Source organism: Ranitomeya variabilis, chromosome 2, assembly GCF_051348905.1.
Source record: "Ranitomeya variabilis isolate aRanVar5 chromosome 2, aRanVar5.hap1, whole genome shotgun sequence".
Taxonomy (NCBI): domain Eukaryota; kingdom Metazoa; phylum Chordata; class Amphibia; order Anura; family Dendrobatidae; genus Ranitomeya; species Ranitomeya variabilis.
The window spans coordinates 875,797,528-875,818,928 of record NC_135233.1 but is presented as its reverse complement, the minus strand read 5'-3'; the positions used below and the strand labels follow the sequence as shown (position 1 = coordinate 875,818,928).

At 46.3% G+C, this 21,401-nt stretch overlaps 1 protein-coding gene across 2 annotated transcripts in view; it reads left to right on the top strand.

The window, feature by feature from the left end:
- The window catches only part of LOC143808071 (putative cation-transporting ATPase 13A4), a 730,794-nt gene that overhangs the window by 135,237 nt on the left and 574,156 nt on the right, over positions 1-21,401 (top strand). For both annotated transcript variants that reach the window (XM_077290328.1, XM_077290327.1), the window contains exons 2-3: positions 14,512-14,685; positions 18,094-18,228. In XM_077290328.1, coding sequence (XP_077146443.1) covers positions 14,512-14,685; positions 18,094-18,228 — 309 coding nt within the window. The remainder of the gene's footprint in view (positions 1-14,511; positions 14,686-18,093; positions 18,229-21,401) is intronic.

Sequence of the window (21,401 nt, the reverse complement as noted above, 5' to 3'; positions counted from 1 at the left end):
AGCGCTGCCCGTATTCTGACATCATTTCGGTGTCAGGCTGGCAGCGCCTGTGCGGCCACGCTGGCCGAGATCCCACCTCGCAGTGTCGTCCAATATAATCCCACTGCATGCCTGGGATCCATGGGCAAGCGCAGTGCATATCCTCGCCTCTCACTCCCCTCCTTCCAGCTTCTTCAGACTGTGCGGCGTCACGGCCATGGCATGCTATTAGGGATCAGGTGACGGCGCACAGTCTGAAGAAGGCGGAGGGAGAAGAGTGAGAGCCTGAGGTTAAGATATGCACTGCACATGCCCATGGATCCCAGGCACGCAGTGTGATTAAATCAGAAGACACTGCGAGGCGGGATCTTGGCCAGCGCGGCCGCACGGGCGCAGCCAGCCTGACACCAAATAATGTCAGATGATGGGCAGCGCTAAGTGTGCATGGCCAAGGCATAACATAACAGCGCAGGCTCCGGGACAGATTCAAACCACGCTGAGGAGTGCCGGCGCACGGCACCAAGGGGGTAGAAATGCCGGCTGTGCTGCATCCCATTGCGAAGGAAAGTCCTACCTCCGGGACGGTCTCACGGTATCAGTGGACAAATTTTATAATAAGTGTTAAGTTCTGCATGTGCAAGGAGCAAAAGTAAAAGAGCTACGTTTTCCTTGTGCAGCATTACCGCTGCACAAGGGGGCTCTTTCAGTAACAAACGCCTTAAGGGGGGGACAGGTTCCCTTAAATTTAAGTTGTTGTGTCAGCATGGCAGTCGCAGGACACATTGCCGGCTACACAGCCTGGGATCAACTGATGTTACTGAAACCCAATAACACTGGGTCGTATGTTTTGACTGTGCAGACGGCACTTCTGAGCCTCAACTGGCGATGTTGGAGCCCAGGAATTACAGTTCAGGTGGTAGAAATATGAACACAACAGGAGACCTGGATACTGTAGACAGTCACCCAATTATTTAATCAGGAAGAGGAGTGGCAAATTCCTGTGAGATCCAGGCCTGGTTCATTTTCAGGAAAGTAAGCCGGTCAACGTTATCGGAGGATAGTCGCATGCGATGGTCTGTTAGTACACTACCTGCAGCACTAAAGACGCGCTCCGATAATACACTAGCCGCAGGGCAAGCCAGCACCTCCAATGCATACTGGCTTAGCTCTGGCCATGTATCCAGCTTAGAGACCCAAAACTTGAAAGGGGAAGAGCCGTCTGGGAGTACAGTAAGAGGGCAAGACATGTAGTCTGTCACCATCTGACGGAACTGTTGCCTCCTGCTGACTGGATCCCCCTGTGATGGTGTAGACATTTGTGGCGGGCACAGAAAACTGTGCCACAGTTGGGCCATACTGGTCTTGCCTTGGGCAGAGGCACTGCTTCTGCTTCCTCTTTGTGCAGAGCCTCCTCCACTGAGCTGCTTTGTAAAGCACTAGCAGCACTGCTCTCAGTTGGACTGGAGAAGATGATGGAATTCACCAGTGTGTCTTGGTACTCCCACATTTTACGCTCCCGGTTCAACGGTGTGATGAGGCTTTGTACGTTGTCCCGGTAGCGAGGTTCGAGGAGGGTGTACACCCAGTAATCAGCCATGTTGAGAATGTGGGAGATGCGGCGGTCGTTTCTCAGGCACTGCAGCATGTAATCCACCATGTGCTGCAGACTGCCAGCTGGCCAAGAAACGCTGTCCCCTGCTTGAGGCGTGATCTCTGCCCACTCTTCATCACCCCACCCTCGCTGTACACACTGAGTACTGGACAATTGTGTAACTCCCTCCTCTGGACGGATGTCTTCCTCCTCCATTGACTCCTCCTCATCCTCCTCACAAAGTGTCCCCTGCCTACGGCTTTGTGAGGAACCACATGGTGCGGACTGTCCAGAAGCTGATGGAAATGGAGACTCCTCATCCTCCACCTCTTCCACAACATCATCCCTTAGCGCTTGCAGTGTTTGTTGAAGCAGGCAGATAAGGGGGACAGTCATGCTGACTAGTGCATCATCTGCACTCGCCATCCGCGTGGAATAATCAAAGGGATGCAAAACCTTGCAGACGTCCTTCATAGTGGCCCACTCTGTGGTTATGAAGTCTGAACGGTGCGGAGTGCGACTTCTTTGCGCCTGATGCAGCTGGTACTCCATTACTGCTTGCTGCTGCTCACACAACCGCTCCAGCATATGTAGCGTTGAATTTCACCTGGTTGGTAGGTCACATATGATAGGATGTTCCGGAAGGTGGAATTGGCGCTGCAGAGCTGCAATGCACAATCTTGCCATGCTGGAAGGCCGCAAGTGAGCACACTCTAGGCGGACCTTGTGCAGAAGTGCATCAAGATATGGATAGTCCCTCAAAAAACTCTGCATGACCAAGTTGAGCACATGTGCCAGACATGGGATGTGAGTGAGGTTGCCGAGGCCCAGAGCTGCCACCAGATTTTGGCCATTGTCACACACTACCATGCCTGGCTGGAGATTCGCTGGCACAAACCACACATCGCTCTCCTGCTTGATGGCATTCCAGAGCTCATGCACTGTGTGGCTTCGATTCCCCAAAGAAATTAATTTCAAGATGGCCTGTTGACGTTTGGCCACGGCTGTGCTCATGTCGGTCGTAACAGGTAAACGTTCACGGGTCCATGTGGAGGTGGACTGTGACGGCTCCTGCGATGATTCTGCGAAACTTGTGTATGAGGAGGAGTCAATGCGTACAGACTGGATTCCTGCAATCCTTGGAGTGGGCAGGACACGGCCTGCGCCACTCGCACGATCTGTACCCGGCTCAACAAATTAACCCAATGGGCAGTGAGGGAAAGGTATCGCCCCTGTCCATGGTGACTGGTCCACGCATCGGTGGTGAGGTGGACCTTGCTACTGACGGCGTTCAGTAGCACGTGTTTTATGTGTCCCTCCACATGCTTGTGCAGGGCAGGGACGGCTTGCCTGCTGAAATAAAAGCGGCTGGGCACATTGTACTGTGGGACTGCCAATGACATCAAGTCACGGAAGCTGTCTGTCTCCACCAGCCTGAATGAGAGCATTTCCAGTGACAGAAGTTTGGCAATGCCTGCATTCAGAGCCTGTGCTCGGGGGTGGTTTGCCGAGAATGGCCGCCTTTTCTCCCATGCCTGTACTACCGATGGCTGTAGACTGGGCTGAGAGTGTGAGGATGACTGGGAACGTGGTGTTGTGGGTGGAATTACAGTGGGTCTCTGGACAACAGTGCCAGAGATTCTTCCATGGCGATCCTGGGAGGAAGCCGAACCAGCTGCGTGTGAGCTGGAGGAAGAGGCAACACAAGCTGAAGAGGTGGTAGCTGCCGCTGTTGGTTGGCCTAGCTCTTCAGTGTGTTTTTGTAACTCCGCCGCGTGCCTGGTCCGCACATGTTTCCACATATTTGAGGTATTGAGGCTGCTGACATTTCTCTCTCTTTTGATTTTCTGATGACACGCCTTGCATTTGACAAAGCAAATGTCATCTGCAACTGTGTCAAAAAAGGCCCAGGCACTGCAAGTCTTGGGAGCGCCCTTTTTGGCTGTTGGAAGAGGCATGCTCCTAACAGGTGCAGAAGTGAAGGCTACAGGCTCCGCAGTCTTCCCCCTCCCTCTCCCTCTTTGGCCCGTTCGGGGAATCTCTTCCTCAGAGCTGCTCCCACCACCTTCCTGTCCCTCACGCCACATTGGGTCAAGGACCTCATCATCTACACTACCCTCTGCCACCAACTGCTCCTCCTGGGTAGTCTCAGCAGCACAGCACGCACCAGAAAGTGGCACCTGAGTGTCATCATCATCAGCGGATGCGTACTGTGGTGTGGTGACCGGAGGTACTGGCCCACCCGCCGCTTCAGACTCAGAGAGAAAAAGCTGTTGGGCATCACTGCACACTGCCTCTTCTTCCATTTCTCCAATGCTGCTTGGCTGGCCCCCTGTTTCCAAGCCAAGAGATTCAGAGAACAGAAGTAGAGACGGCACCTGTCCTGGGCTCTCTGACTGCCTGGGCAATTTGGCAGGTGGTAAAGAGACAGATGGGTGCTCTCCAGTGCTCTGTGCCTGAGAGGATGTGGCACTAATTGAAGTCTATGCGTTAGCTGCCATCCATCCGACAACGGCTTCAATTTGGTCTTCACACAGCAGCGGTGTACGGCGCTCTCCTACAAAGCTGCGCATGAAGGACTGTTCCCTGCTGAAACTGGGTGATGATGAGTCACCGGTGCCCGCAGCAGGCACAGAATCCCCACGTCCTCTCCCTGCTCCGCGCCCACACCCATGTACCTTACTCCCTGCCCTCTTCATCTTGGTTGACTAATAAAGATAAGCAGAAAAGTAATAAGGGCTTTGTGTGCTTATTCCTGAACAGGTCCTAACAGGTATAAGATACACTAATTTTCTAAAGTGTGGACTAGACTTTAATATGAGCTAATGTGGCCTACACAACTGTAAAGTGGTGTGTTTAGTGAACTTTATTATTTTTTTTTGTTTTTGGGGCACAACCGACTACAGGGCGAGCTAAACTCACACGGAGACCGTGTAGACAGCCGTAAATGGCACTGCAAGGCCCAAAAAAACTACTCTAGGTTATCCTATGTAGTGTTTTTCCACAATTTAGCTGGATACGAGTGGAAAGTCACTAATAGGAATTATTTGAAAAAATGTGCAGCAGGCTACACTATTTGCAAAAAAGGACAATGGATTTTACGGTATGAGGCAGTGAACCACCCTGAGCTGTATACAACCGGCTGTGGCTCCATACAGACTACATGGCGAGCTGCACTCACACGGAGACCGTGCAGACAGCCGTAAACGGCGCTGCAAGGCCCCAAAAAACTACTCTAGGTTATCCTATGTAGTGTTTTTCCACAATTTAGCTGGATACGGGTGGAAAGTCACTAATAGGAATTATTTGAAAAAATGTGCAGCAGCCTGCACTATTAGCAAAAAAGGACAATGGATAGAACAGTATGAGGCAGTGAACCACCCTGACCTGAATACAACCAGCTATGGCTGCACACAGACTAGAGAGTGGGCTGCACTCACACACACACACACACACAGACCTTGCAGATCGCTGTGAAAACAGCGCTGCAAGGCAAAAGCAAGGTGAACACACAGCGGTTGCTAAATTAGCCTGGGAAAAGAACAATGAAGCAAATCGCTATCTCACCTGGCCCTCAGTCAGAACACAGCATCCTATGCCTTAGGGTACCGTCACACAGTGCAATTTTGATCGCTACGACGGCACGATTCGTGACGTTGCAGCGTCGTATGATTATTGCTCCAGCGTCGTAGACTGCGGTCACACTTTGCAATCACGGCGCTGGAGCGATGCCGAAGTCCCCGGGTAACCAGGGTAAACATCGGGTTACTAAGCGCAGGGCCGCGCTTAGTAACCCGATGTTTACCGTGGTTACCAGCGTAAAAGTAAAAAAAAAAAAACCGTACATACTCACCATCTGATGTCCGTCACGTCCCCCGCCGTCTGCTTCCTGCTCTGACTGAGTGCCGCCGTACAGTGAGAGCACAGCACAGCAGTGACGTCACCGCTGTGATCTGCTCTCACTTTCCGGCTGGCAGACAGTCAGAGCGGGAAGCGGACGGCAAGGGACCTGACGGACATCAGATGGTGAGTATGTACGGTTTGTTTTTTTTTACTTTTACGCTGGTAACCACGGTAAACATCGGGTTACTAAGCGCGGCCCTGCGCTTAGTAACCCGATGTTTACCCTGGTTACCAGCAAACGCATCGCTGGATCGCTGTCACACACAACGATCCAGCGATGACAGCGGGAGATCCAGCGACGAAAGAAAGTTTCAAACGATCTGCTACGACGTACGATTCTCAGCAGGGTCCCTGATCGCAGTAGCGTGTCAGACACTGCGAGATCGTAATGATATCGCTAGAACGTCACGAATCGTGCCGTCGTAGCGATCAAAATTGCACTGTGTGATGGTACCCTAACTGATTTCACAGCAGAGTGAGCCAGAAAGGGCGGCAGCGTTTTTTATAGTGCATCATGACATCATTTCAGCAGCCAATCACAGCCTTGCCAGTAGTTACATGCCCACCATGCTGAACAGGATGTTCCCACACTTGGAATCATTCCTCATTGGCTGAATTCGTGCAGTTTGAATCCTGGGAACTTCCGATTCCGGTATCCGATATGTGGCAAGTATCGGATCTCGGTATTGGAATTCCGATACCGCAAGTATCGGCCGATACCCGATACTTGCGGTATCGGAATGCTCAACACTATTGGTAGGTGCAAATACTTCAAAAGAGAGCAAAAAATATCGCCTAGTAATATGGCATGCTTCAAAAACAGCAAACATCCAATGTAGAGAAACAGAAGCATTTAGCCACGAATATAAAAAGGATTTCCTTTATTTAAATATATCCTTCAAACAACATATACATTTTTCATTATTAATAAATTAAAAATGGGGTAAAGCTGCACAGAAAAAACCACCGCCAAATATCACAGAGATGACAAGTAAATGACATAGATGCCGAAAGTTATATTCCTAGGAGTAAATATAAATATTGTTCACCTAGTATTGCACCTATTCCACAGTATGTCCTATAATATGGATTGCACACATGCACTAGAAGCCTAGATCTTTATTCACTGCCTACATAACCTTTGTGGTATCAAAGTGATAAATATCAGATTCAGGGTTCAAGTGCCCTAAAGAAGTCTGACTAATAAGAGCATGGGAGTGCAAATATAAAGAGTCAATTACCTGCGAGAAGTGGTCCCGGGCACGCCCCCCTCCTTGACGCGTCAGGAGGGGAAGCGGCCCGCGATCACATGACGCTGATCTGTGGCGGCGTCACGCGGTGTAACCGGCGGAAGCGCCGCCATTCAGCTGCTGCCGCCCATAATAAACCCGGCACTATTTAAAGCAATCTCACGCTCCAAGCCACTACACACTTTCCCCGCAGACGAAGCCACAGGCGAAACGCGCGTCCGGGTTGAGTCACCGCCACTTCTCGCAGGTAATTGACTCTTTATATTTGCACTCCCATGCTCTTATTAGTCAGACTTCTTTAGGGCACTTGAACCCTGAATCTGATATTTATCACTTTGATACCACAAAGGTTATGTAGGCAGTGAATAAAGATCTAGGCTTCTAGTGCATGTGTGCAATCCATATTATAGGACATACTGTGGAATAGGTGCAATACTAGGTGAACAATATTTATATTTACTCCTAGGAATATAACTTTCGGCATCTATGTCATTTACTTGTCATCTCTGTGATATTTGGCGGTGGTTTTTTCTGTGCAGCTTTACCCCATTTTTAATTTATTAATAATGAAAAATGTATATGTTGTTTGAAGGATATATTTAAATAAAGGAAATCCTTTTTATATTCGTGACTATTGGTAGGTGATCAAATACTTATTTCTTGCAATAAAATGCAATTTAATTAAATAAAAATCATACAATGTGAGTCTCTGGTTTTTATTTTTATATTCTGTCTTTCACAGTTGAATTCTTTGTAAGTGGGAAAACTTGCAAAATCGGCAGTATATCAAATACTTATTTTCTCCACTGTATAATAACTATATATATAATACCTATAATAACTGTCTAACGTATGAACTTTCTTTCACATGCAGTTTTGCCTGACAGGACTGTTAGAACTTTTAGATTTTGTAACAGAATATCTTTAACTTAAAAGTAGAAAAAGAGAGTGTGAATAGGGTTGTTGGGCTCTGTGTAAGAGGAAGATCAAGATCGGGTATACCATTCTCACAACGGTTCCAGAACTACTGGGACTGTCACCAATGTTGCAGGGGGGAAGATTTTCAGACAAGGACTGACCCTTGCATGTGACTGTGGTAGGCGGGGCCATGTTAAAAAGAGCTGCGTGCGGGAAAAGGGTCATAGTCCAGGCTGGATAGCTAAGTGGACAGTGGGGTACAGTGTCAGCTGTGAAAGCAGTGCATCCCTTGAGTGCAGGCCGACTTGACAGATCCCCTGCGTACCAGTCTGCTGCAAGTGGATGACAGACTGCCAGTTTCCCGTTAACCTCCACGCCAGGAGGTGACTCACGTTTGAAACCAGAGACTGTAAGGTGCGCGCAGCAGAGTGAGAAGCAGGTAACTAGGCCAGAGTCCCTTGGCCAGGTACCTGTATTCACCGTATAGCAAAGCCTTGTTCCAGTGGTACTATGTACTGGACTGAGCATAGCGTTTGGCATTCTTGAGTGCAGGAGCACTCTGCACCCTTCAGAGACTCTTCACCTGTTCTGTGGATTGGAGCCCTGTCCTCTACAGACACCTCCGAGACTTCACGTGCCGCTGTCGTTGGTGCCACTGTTCGAGAATTGAGATGCTGCAATCAATAATGCTACAGACTGATAAGTTTTATTGCCTTTGCTTCTTCTTATCGAACTATCATTCCTTCCTGGCCTACCTCTTCCTAGCTCCCAGTTCTGCCCTTCTCCCTAACACACCTCCTGAGTCCTGCCACTCCCTGTGCGGAGTATATGTGTTGTTAATAAACCTATTAACTCGTGATCTGCCTCCTGTCCATGACGATATCTCACGTTCCTGCGATTTGTACATTTGGCGTAGTTAGCAGGATGTCGTTCAATGGTGCTGAGGCAGAAGATCAAGCAGTTGGAGGGGGCCCTAGATCCAGTATCTCCCTGGGGGCCATGTTAAGCAACCTTACGAAGTTCACTGGGAATAACACGATGCTTTGGAGTTGGACTGAACGTATAAGTGGGATGATGAGGATGCATCCCATGACTCTGGCCGTAGAAGCAGAGGTGGCTATGATGGCAATAGATGGGGAGGCCAGGGACTCTGTCATGCTTCGGCCTCTACAGATGAGAGATACCCTGGATAAAGTTATGCTCAAACTTGAGGAAGCGCATGGTGACCCTAGAGACATAGGGAAGTTGCATATGCACCTGTTTGGCCGAGTTTAAAGAGAGGGGGAGATAGTCACCGAGTTTATGAATGTGCTGCCGGAACTTCATACTGCCATTGCTCGCAATGACAGCGTAGGAATAGGGTCTATTGATGTAGTGCTGCAAGACCAATTATTGATGGGTCTATGGGACGTGCTGCTGAAGCAGGCTCTGTGGGAGCGTTTGAAAGTAAAACCCAGCATGACTTTCTCTGAAATAGGGAGATAAGTGTGCATGTGCGAGCAAGAGCAGGGGATGACAGTTCCCATGAGGAAGGCCGGAGTGGGGAGGTGTTCACAACCATGGTTACTGCACCTCAATGGGTAGAACAACTGCGACAGGAGATATAGCAAATATGTGAAGAGTTGGCTGATTCAAAGAAAGTACCCATAGTAGCTGCAAGCCCATCTGAAAATCGATGTGAGCCTGCTCCCCGCCATGAGATGAGAATGTCCCACAGAGAAGGAACCCCCCCACACATGTTATAACTGTGGAGAAGTAGGACACGTAGCCCGGTGGTGCACCCGATGGGGTAGGCCTCTCCAGCTCCGTCCGGTAAACTACAGAGCTCCGAGCCTGAGAGACTCCACCTGGAGCCTGTACCAGTAAGAAGGAGTACTAGAAGTCCCACAAATCTTGATTCCATGTACCCCATTGTCTGGGCAGAGATGAACAGTCGAGCTGTACGTTGTCTGGTCAATACCGGCTCACAGGTGACTACAATGCCCAAAGTATACTTCCGCCCGCACTTTACTGAAGCAATGCGGCCTGAATAGTAACCAGTGATCAAGCTCACGGCCGCCCATCAATTGCCCATCCCGGTCACAGGGGTGGTCTGGATGACTAAAGTGGTCTGTGGGAAAGACTTAGGATGAAAAGGAGTGGTGCCAACAGATGGAGAGGAGCATACATACTGTCAAGCTAGGCATGAATGTGTTGAGAGACTTCATCAGTCTTTTTATTAATGAGTCCCCAGACAGGTTCCTTAAACAATGGAGTACCCATACATCACAAACGAGTCTTCCAACACCTGATTAGGGCGGCCCAAGCCCAAAAGACCTCCAGCAGTGGAAAAACACTGGGGAAAGTAATTGCCCCATTTCAATCAATGGGGTCCTACCACCTGGTCAAACAGTGCTTACCCTGCTTATCCGAGCATGTACCCTCCTGGAAGGTGTCAAGGTTCAGATCGAGCTGAGTAATGCTGACCAGTTACCACAAGGAATTCTTGTGGCCTGGACATTAGCTACTTTGCGTGACAGATCAGTTCTTGTACGCTGTGTGAATTTTGGGAAAAATGATGTCATACTACCCCCAGAAGCAAAGTGGCTCACATCTTCTGTGTATGCCAGAAGAGTTAACAAGGGAATCCTAGGATGGTGACCGTGGACACTGCTTTGTCACCCTACCCTCGACATTTGAAGGAGGGATGACGAATCTGGGAATAGATGAGAGCTGAGCTTACTCAACTCACATCACAACAGGTACAGCAGTTGGAGGCATATTTGGGAAGATACCAGGATGTGTTCGCGAGACACGAGGATGACTTTGGGTACATGATGGCAATCACACATGAGGCTCCAATTTGAAGTGCTATGCCCAAAAGAGAGCACTATTGTCAAATTCCTCCCCAAATGCACCAGGAGGTGAAAGGAATACTGACCCAGATGTTACATAAGGGGGTAATTTGATAGAGTCAGAGCCCATAGGCTGCCCTCATCATGCTGGTGCGGAAGAAAGATGGGACGTTACGCTTCTATGTGGATAACCAGAAACTCAATGCCTGTACGGTATGGGATTCTTATCTGCTGCCAAGGATTGAGGAGTCGCTGTCCACCCTGGGGAATGCTAAATACTTTTCCACGTTGGACCTTGCCAGTGGCTACTGGCAAGTGCTGAGGTCCGAGCAAGACCAAGCCAAAACAGCCTTCATAATTGCCATGGGATTATTTGAGTTTGATTGAATGCCATTTGGCCTGGCCTATGCCCCAGGTATGTTTCAGCGACTCATGGAGAGGAGTTTGGAAGATTTAAACTTTGAGGCCGCTCTGATTTATCTGGATGACATTATTGTCTTTGATCCCTCATTTGAAGAACATCTTCGGAGACTGGAACAGGTATTGAGTCATCTACAACAGCATGGTCTAAAGGTGAAGCCTCAGAAGTCTCACTGTTTCGCACTCAAATTGAGTATCTGGTACACGTTGTCTCTGAAGAAAAGATTGCTGCAGTACAAGATTGGCCTACCCTGAAAACCATGAAACACGTGTGGGCTTTCCTAGGACTCACAGGGTATTTCAGACGTTTTATGAAGAACTTTACCTGCATCATGAACCCGCTGCTGGAACTATTGAAGGGGGTACCAACTGGTGCTAAAAACAGCACTGTACAATGGTAGCGAGCAACAAGAGGGAGCATTTCAAGCCCTGAAATAGGCCATCACTGGGGCCTCCGTCAAGGCCAATGCCGACTTTACACAGCTGTTCATTCTACATATGGATGGAAGCTTGCATGGACACGGAGCAGTTCTGTCCCAGATTCAGATTGGAGAGGAGCGAGTGATGTCTTATGCAAGTCGATCTCTTCATGACTCTGAGAAGAACCTGCATAATTACAGTTCCTTCAAGCTGGAGTTGTTGGCATTGGTGTGGACCATGATGGAAAAGTTTGCTGAATATCTGTCCGGTTCTGAAGTTCACGTGCGCACGGCTAACAATCTGTTGGCTCATCTGGAAAGAGCAAAACTTGGGGCCCTGGGACAACGCTGGGGAGCTCAGATGGCAAAGTTTCATTATAAAATCACTTACAAGAGAGGACCAGAGAATACCAATGCCGATGCTTTGTCCTGAGTGGACTAATCATGATAAGGAACTGGAGGCTGAAGAGGTTCCTAGATTCAGGGCCTGGAGCAAGTACAGATGCCGACTCGTGAGGGTCTACTGAGAAAATCCAATGATGAGAATTGGCTCGATTGAGGCAGTGGGTGTCATCCAAACAACTGCCCAGCCAGCAAGAAAGATATGCTCTGTCCTATGGTGCTCTGCGGATGCTACGGCACTGGGAGAAACTACAGCTGTGTGATTTAGTTCTGTAACGGAAAGTTCTACTGCCTCGGGAGCTTGGGGTCACCTGGCAAATGGTGGTCCCTGAAACGTTGCTGCCCCAGGCGGCTACAGAGGCATATGAAAGAAAAGCTCACTTCAGACCAGAAAAAACCTTCCAGTGGCTACAACGACCACTTTATCATCCTCAATTAAAAACTGGAGTGGAGGAAATCTGTCCACTATGTCGGAGCTGTGAGTTGGCCAAGCCACCTGAACAAAGGGCCCCCACACAGGCCATAGTGACGTCTGCTCCTCTAGAGTTGCTAATAATAGATTATATGACCGTTAGCCCAGTGCATCAGGGATATGAACATTGCTTGGTGATGACGTATCACTTCACAAAGTCTGCCATTGTGATTTCAATGCAAGATCAGACTGCTGAATCCGTGGCATACGCCATCTGTAAGAACTTCATCCAGGTGTGCGGGTGACCAAAGTGCATACACTCAGATCAAGGCGCCTGTTTTCTTGGAAGGGTGATGGAAGAGTTACATCGGTTGTACAAGATCAGGAAGTCTTGGATGATGCCATACCACCCCCAGAGAATTGGGGCCTGCAAATGGTTCAACCATTCTCTGATCCAAATGTTGAGGACCTTGGAAGAGGATAGGAAGGCCCAATGGTCCGAGTTTGTGGCCAAGTTGGTATGGGTGTATAACAATAGAATACATACCACCACCGGTTACATGCCATATACTCTCCTGTTTGGTCAACAGGGAAAGAAATTACTGAACTGGAGCTAGAGCCTGAGGAAGACTACCCACGGACGGACGGGGGGCACTTGAGTTCGAAAACATCGACATAGGTTGCAGACTTTGCATCATCTGGTATGGACCAAGTTTCAAGAATTGGAACATCCCAGGGCTGCTCCTCTGTGAGGGACAGCTCTCCAGGCTGGAGACCATGTCCTGGTACGAGAAAGGTGCCCTCAAAATTAGCTGGAGTCCCAGTGGGAAAAGGACCCGTATCGGGTGAAGCGTAGAGTCGACGCTAAGGGACTCGTCTATGAGATTCCGCCTGAGGGAGTGGAAGGTGCCCACACTCACACAGTCCATCAAAACATGTTACGACCCTGCTTATCAAGAGATCCTGACAAGAATAGGAGACACTGGATGCTACAAATGTGGTTCCGCCAGTCCTGAGTGAATATGAAGAGGAAAAATCCGATGCCGATGGTTCATTCGGGGAAAATGTGTCTTCCATGCACTGAGGACAACCTGATGCAGTTGCTCCAATGGAATCTATTGCTCCTTTTATCCTACTGCACTCCGAACGATCTACAGTAGGCGTAACCCCTAACCAATACAATCAGGATCAGTTTGTTTTGGGGGCAAATATTTCAAGGACTAGAAGACTGTCAGCGTGAGCTAAGAAGACTCTCACCTGTGGAATGGTGAGCTAAAAGAAAGGGGGAATGTATGAGGAAGAACGAGATCGGGTATACCATTCTCACACTGGTTCAGGAACTACCGGGACTGTCACTAATGTTGCAGCAGGGAAGATTTTCAGACAAGGACTGACCCTTGCATGTGACTGCAGTAGGCGGGGCCATGTAAAAAAGCGCTGCACGTGAGAAAAAGGTCAGAGTCCAGGCAGGAAAGCTAAGCGGACAGTGGGGTGCAGTGTCAGCTGTGAAAGTAGTGCATCCCTTGAGCGCAGGCAGACTTGACATATCTCCTGCGTACCGGTCTACTGTAAATGGATGTCAGACTGCCAGTTTCCCACTAACCTCCACACCAGGAGGTGACTCATGTTTGAAACCAGAGACTGTAACGTGCACGTAGCGCAGTGAGAAGCAGGTGACTAGGCCAGAGCTCCTTAGCCAGGTACCTGTATACACCGTGGAGCAAAGCCTTGTTCTGGCGGTACTACATACTGTACTGAGCACAACATTTGGCATTCAGCCCTTCAGAGACTCTTCACCCATTCCATGGTTTGGAGCCCTGTCCTCTACAGACACCTACGAGACTTCACATGCCGCTGTTGTCGGTGCCACCTTTGGAGAACTGAGATGCTGCAATCAAGAATACTACAGACTGATAAGTTTTTTTGCCTTTGCTTCTTCTCATCAAACTATCGTTCATTCCTGCTCTACTCCGTCTTAGCTCCCAGTTCTGCACTTCTTCCTAACACACCTCCCAAGTCCTGCTACTTCCTGCGTGGAGTATATGTGTTGCTATTAATAAACCTGTTAACTCTTGATCTGCCTCATGTCTGTGACGACATCTAACGTTCCTGCGATTTCTACATCTGCATTAAATGAGATGCACAGTTCAGCGTTAGTATGCAGTGTATAATGCAGTGTGATTTCTATTACAGGTTTAGTTTTTAAAAAGATATATTTAATGTAATTATTGTTTAATTTATCACAGCAACCATCTCTTAATAGTATCCATATATATATGTAAAAATATCGACTAGAAAAACCATTTGCTATAAGAAGTTTAAGATTAAAAAAAAGTGCCTTATGTTAAGAACTTTGCTAAAAAGTTGTTTCTTTAATTTCCAGGAGCTGTTTGGATACAGAACACTGATGTGGAGACAAGCACTTTGCATTATTGGGTACATTTTTTCCCTAGGATTTCTTCTACTCCTATTTTATTGGAAACCTGAATGGGACGTCTGGTGTCAATGTGCTCCATGTGCCCTTGAGAAAGCTAATGTTATTTTACTGAGAACCACGGTGTGTATTTATGCTTATTCTTATGTTTCTTGGACAATGACACTGTGTACTTATTTAAATACTGTTGTTTTGTTTGTTGACTATATAACAGCAATGAAACCTGTTTTTTCAATTGTTTAGTCCTTTGTTAGGGTACCGTCACACAGTACCATTTTAATCGCTACGACGGCACGATCCGTGACGTCGCAGCGATCGTATGATTATCGCTCCAGCGTCGTAGACTGCGGTCACACGTTGCAATCACGGCGTTGGAGCGATGCCGAAGTCCCCGGTAACCAGGGTAAACATCGGGTAACTAAGCGCAGGGCCGCACTTAGTAACCCGATGTTTACCCTGGTTACCAGCGTAAACGTAAAAAAAACAAACAGTACATACTCACATTCCGGTGTCTGTCCCCGGCGTTCTGCTTCTCTCCACTGTGTAAGCGCCATAGCCGGAAAGCACAGCGGTGACGTCAGACGTCACCGCTGTGCTCGCTTTCCGGCCGGCGCTCACACTGCAGAGAAGCTGAGACGCCGGAGGACAGACACCGGAATGTGAGTATGTACTGTTTGTTTTTTTTACGTTTACGCTGGTAACCACGGTAAACATCGGGTTACTAAGCGCGGCCCTGCGCTTAGTTACCCGATGTTTACCCTGGTTACAAGCGAACACATCGCTGGATCGCTGTCACACACAACGATCCAGCGATGTCAGCGGGTGATCAAGCGACGAAAGAAAGTTCCATACGATCTGCTACGACGTACGATTCTCAGCAGGATCCCTGATCGCTGCTGCGTGTCAGACACTGCGATATCGTAACGATATCGCTAGAACGTCACGAATCGTACCGTCGTAGCGATCAAAATGGTACTGTGTGACGGTACCCTTAATGACACAACCTGGGGTCTAGTGGATACAGTTTTTTCTTGTGACAAGTTGTCAAAGGCCAGGCAAGACTTCCTTGTAAATTAGTTCTTCTCTAAAGTGAATAATCCTAGCTCGCTATTGCTCTCTATTGGAGAGAACTACTCTATACATCAATATCTGATATTTTAAAAAGTAAGGTATGTTATTTAAACACATGCACTTACCTATCCATAGACAGCTGTTTCAGGGTTATTTTTTTCTTTAAGAACCCAAGAGTGCTTCAAATATTGTCTAGGACAACAAAAAAGGATGTATTATATTACAGTCCACTGTCTAAAAAGAAAGGCCCCAAAGATGCCACAATAAGAATAAGGGATCAGTAGCCTTCTATTGCAGAAGTTAGGGTGCTCCCAGCATCCATTTGCCCTATCTCACTAGTGAAACTAGGAGCTCAATCTCTCTTTCAGTAGGAGAGCCAGAGGTTTCAAGGGAGAAGCAGAACCTGAAAGCCACACATTTCCCTCTTATGCCAATCATGAGGGAACTCATAGTGGAACCATGCTCTGAAAAGTCCTTGTGACAAGGTTTTAAACAGTTTTACAGTTAAGGTTTTACAGTTAAAATGTGACTGTACCTTCAACTGGGAAAATTAAAAATTCCCCATTTTAGGCAAAAGGCTTGAAAAAAGAACATGCTCTGCAAAGAATGAAAGTGAAGTGCATGCAAATGTGCTAATAATTCAAATGGGGTCTCACACTCAGTGACTTAAGGCACCCCAGGGTCCTCACTCTTGGAGCATGTCTGTACCTTGGGCTCTCAAACTGCTCTGGACATGGCTTCAATTCTGGAGGTGGAAATCACTTGATCACATAGTTATATAAGTCACCTAGCGCATACCCTAAAACTTCCACTAAGTGTGCATTAGTGTGTCTGCATTTTGCATCAGTAGGCCAGGCCAAATCCCAAAAAATAAGCAAACATTGCACTTGACCTTAGTTAGACGCATACTGCATGTATGCATCTGCTTCATGTCACCTGTCTTATCTATGGCATTTTTCTGTGCTGTGTTGTCCATAAATATGTGATTCTTCAGAATTTCTTTTAGTCTATGCCTGATGAAGAGACCTGAGTAGTCTGGAAAGCTTGCAATTTGTTACCATCTTTTCAGTTAGCCATTAAAAGGTATCCACCACTGAGGACTCTCAATTCTAAATATTTTTCTATCCACTGGCTAACACGGTACCAAGATATATATCTTTCCTGTATCAAAAATGCATATATACTACACATGGTTGTTCATTAATTGTAGGAAACTGGAATATGGAATTCTCATAAAGTATTTCTTAACTATTTCCAATACATTTTCTGTCTCACTTCCTTGTGTGTATCAAGATTTTTAATCACAACACTAAAGCCTCCATCCACATCAGCTGCTATTGAGACAAAATGGCTGATTTCAACCATAATGAATGGATTTCAGATACCAAGATGAAATGATCATGTGTTCATTTAGACCAGAGTGGGGGATCTATTTTGGATATTTCGGCCATCCTTTGGGGGCTGTACAAAATTGCACGCTATCTCCACCAACAAAATACATCCTGACCCTGGTAGTCATGTCAGGACGTAATCTTTCATTGCACGCTACTCAGTGTTCAGTAGTGAAGACTGCTTGAGCATGCTAACAGAAATTAATGGGCCGGAGGACATTAAAATTAAGCTGCAGGCCCAAGCAGTGTGGTCCCCAGGAATCTGCCCAGGGGACAGATAAAAGCTCATCGAGGACCGTTAACAGTCCATGGACCTGAGTTTCCCCACCCTTGATTTAGACTATTGCTAATCAGTAAACATTCACTATCATTTCAAAAATCTATCAGTCAACTTGAAGTTTTTCAGTTGATCGTAAACTGTTGTATTTTTGGTCAGAAAATCCAACCTGTCCAATGTAGTCTGATATCCTTTTTTTTTTTTTTTTTTCTTTTTTAATACTAACAATGAATGGCTGTTCAACTGACAGATGAATGATTGTTCACCAGCCTACCTTTGCCTAATATATATGGCTTTTACAAATATAACAGCTTGCAGAAGAAGAATGTTTAAGTCCTGCCCAGAAATAACCCTTGTTCCAACAAGGAGCAACCAAAACTTTTTTGCGCAGCCAACACTGGTTGAGGTTTACATAAGCTCTTTTTATTTTCCACCCTGCACAACCCTGAATTTGTCTGGATTACAAAAAAAATCTTTGCAAATTTAGACCGTTGGCAGCTTTATATTTGATGATTGAAACAGGAAACTGATACCAATTTCAATATAGATATCAGAGATTTGTATGATGATGCCCTAATCACATCTGTGTCATCACATTGTCAGGACAAACTTTTATTCTCCGAGAGAGAACAATGCAATCCATTGAATAACACAAAGTCAAAACTCTTGTAAGGCATGAGGAATAGATATAAAAATATATTTACCACATGTATACATGTATACATTTTAATTATATCTGAATACCCTTTCTCCAATATTTTCTGACTTCACCACAATTTGTCTTCCTTTTAGGACAATTTTAAAAAACATGTCAAGAAAAAAGTATTTTGGGTAAAACCTTTAAAAACAACAAATAAAGGATCAGAAGAGTTGAACTCTGATGTGAAATCTCTAATCAACAAAGCTTTGATCATGCCAGAATGCAAGGTTTGTTCTTTAATTAATCATAACATTATACTGTATGTTCATAATTAACACACTATAGATTATTCACACTAGATGTTTATCATGAACAATTTGACATTTGTTAGACAGATTGGGCAGTAAGTAAATGTTGCTAGAAATTATGAATATGCCATTCACACACAAAAGCGTAACTACTGTAGAGTTCTATGGACCCCATTGAAAAATTTAAACCTGCTTCTACCCCTCCAGCATGTTGGCCAGATGCATGGGCCTTTGTAATATTTTTGACCTTATACAAACATATGTGTTAAACCCCTTATCGACCGCCGATACACATTAAAACGACGGTCGTTATCATGCCTTATTTCCTCATCACCGTGTTAAAACAATGATCGGGAATAAGTGAATAACGCTGCCCGCAGATGAAATTCCCCCTGGTAACAGCTGTACGTGACAGCTGACACCCTACGGTATAAGCCCTGGACAGTTTTGGAACTGATTGGGGCTGATTAATCCCTCAAATACTGCTGTCGCAATTGACAGCGCTATCTAAGTGGTTAAATGGGGGTTAAAAGACTCCCTTTGACAGGATTAACCACCTGCATTTGTAATCATGGGTGCTGCTGATCATTGCCATAGTTCACTGAGATAATCTGATGACCCTCAAGATCTGGTGGCCTGTTAGATCTCACTGACTTTGAGTCTAACAGGCTGGGTGAGACACTGACAAGTCTCTGGCACTGCAGTATATGATTACTGCAATGCATAAGACCAAAGGATAAAGTAAAAAATATTCATGTCTCACAGTGTTACTTAGTGAAAAAGTAAAACAATGTTAAATAAAATATGTAACAAAAAAAATTGTTTAAAAAGCCAATTCGTCACTAAAAATACAGCCTTTGTGATAATACAAAAAAAAATGCACACATAATTGGTATCGCCGCTTCTGAAATGACTCGATCTATAAAAATGTTGCATTATTTATTCTGTACAGCGAACACATTCAAAATATTAAAAACAGACCTGGCAAAAATGTATCTTTTTCATCATCATGACACAAACAAAATTTAAAAGAAAGAGATCTAAAAATCATATGTAAAAAATAAATGGTACAAATGTTAACACTAAACTGTCCCACAAAAAAACAAGCCCTATTACGGCCCATTCAGCCAAAAAATAAAGTTACAGCTTTCAGAATATGGTGATGCAAAAACAAATTCACTATCCTCAAATATTGTTAATAGACTGTAAAAGTTTCAAAGCAGAAAAAACTTGAATCTGGTATGGCTGTAATCTTCATGACCTGAAGAATCAATCTGGCTTATAACTTCAACATATGGTAAACCGCACAAAACAATGAAGGACATATCGTCAGTGCAACCTATGCAGCTGCACCAAAGCTGGAGGGGGTCTGCAGGTACTAGAGACTATTTCAGCTGGATGTGCTTCAATACACACTGCCGGCCAATCAGATATATATATAGTGTAGTGTGACTAAAGGTTACGTAGTCGATGGGAGGTATGTGTCGCCAGTGGGTGGATTAAGGGTAGCCAGGGCCCCGGGCTGTTCAGACACTGTGGGCCCCCCCGTCATGTGACGGGGTCATGTGACGGGGTCATGTGACGGGGTCATGTGACAAATATTTTGTAAGCCACCACCATAACACGGTAGGCACTTTTGGCCGGGCCCTACTCTACTGTAACCTATTAAATATTTGTTAAAATATGCAATACAATTTAAGTATATTTTGATTTATTTTTCAATTTTTAAAATGACCAATAATATCACATACAAGGAACAAATACCACCGCACCATGACCAGACCACATATTACAACTACAGTGATCGAATAATATCACATACAAGGTACAAATACCGCTACACCATGTCAAGACCACATATTACCACCACATGGTGACCAAATAGCACATACAAGGGACAAATACCGCAACACCATTTCCAGACCACATGTTACCACCACATAGTGACTGAATACTGCAATACTGATCAGTGATAAAAAACAAAAAAAACACAATACTATCACCATAAGTGCCAGTATTCACAGGAGATCTGTACTTAGTATGCAGTGTCTGTGTAGAGGTTATACAGTGATCACCGGTGACATTATACACAGGACCTCTGTATATAGTATACAGTGTATAGTGTCAGTGTATAGGTAACACTGACTCACCAGTGACGTCTCTAGGTGAAGTCCTTCACCTTTCATCCAGCACAGACTGCTATCATTTCTTCTAGCCAGGGCTCGTCTCTGCAGGAAATAACACAGTTATCTAGAGCTCCGCTTGCAGAACACATTACTTAATTTTTCCCAACGTCTACATTACACCACATGAAGAAAAAAAGGCGACATAGTGTCACTCTGCAAAGTAACAGGACCGCCCCCTCATTTAAAAAAATATACTCAAAATAAAATAAATACATCACTGCAGTAATAATATCCCTTAATTAGCCCCTATGGTAATAATATTCACCATCCTGGCCCCGTGTGTCTCATTCCTGGCTCCAGCCATATGTTCTCGCATCCTGCCCTCATGAGTATCCATTCTACCCAATATGATCTCCCCATCCTGCCCCATCTGTCTCCATCGCATCCATCCTGGCCCATGATCCTATCCTGCCCCATGTCTTTCATTCTGCCCCATGTCTCCAATCATGCCCCATATCTACATTCTGCCCATGCCTCGAGTCATGCCCCCAGTGTGTCCAGCAATCTGCCCCAGTGTGTCCAGCATATTACCCCCAGTGTGCCCAGAATTCTGCCCCAGAGTGTCCAGCATTCTTCCCCAAGCGTGTCCAGCATATTGCCCCCAGTGTGTCCAGCATTCTGCCCCGGTGTGTCCAGCATTCTACCCCGGTGTGTCCAGCATTCTGCCCCAGTGTCTCCAGCATATTGCCCCCAGTGTCTCCAGCATATTGCCCCCAGTGTCTCCAGCATATTGCCCCCAGTGTCTCCAGCAATCTGCCCCCAGTGTCTCCAGCAATATGCCCCCAGTGTGTCCAGCATTCTGCCCCAGTGTCTCCAATATTGCCCCCAGTCTGTCCAGCAATCTGCCCCAGTGTCTTCTCTCCAGCATTGCCCCCAGTGTGACCAGCAATCTGGCCATTCACAAAGAAAAAAAAAAACGAGTTCTCCTCACCTGACCTGTGCGCTCCAGCGGCAAGCTCCCTCCAG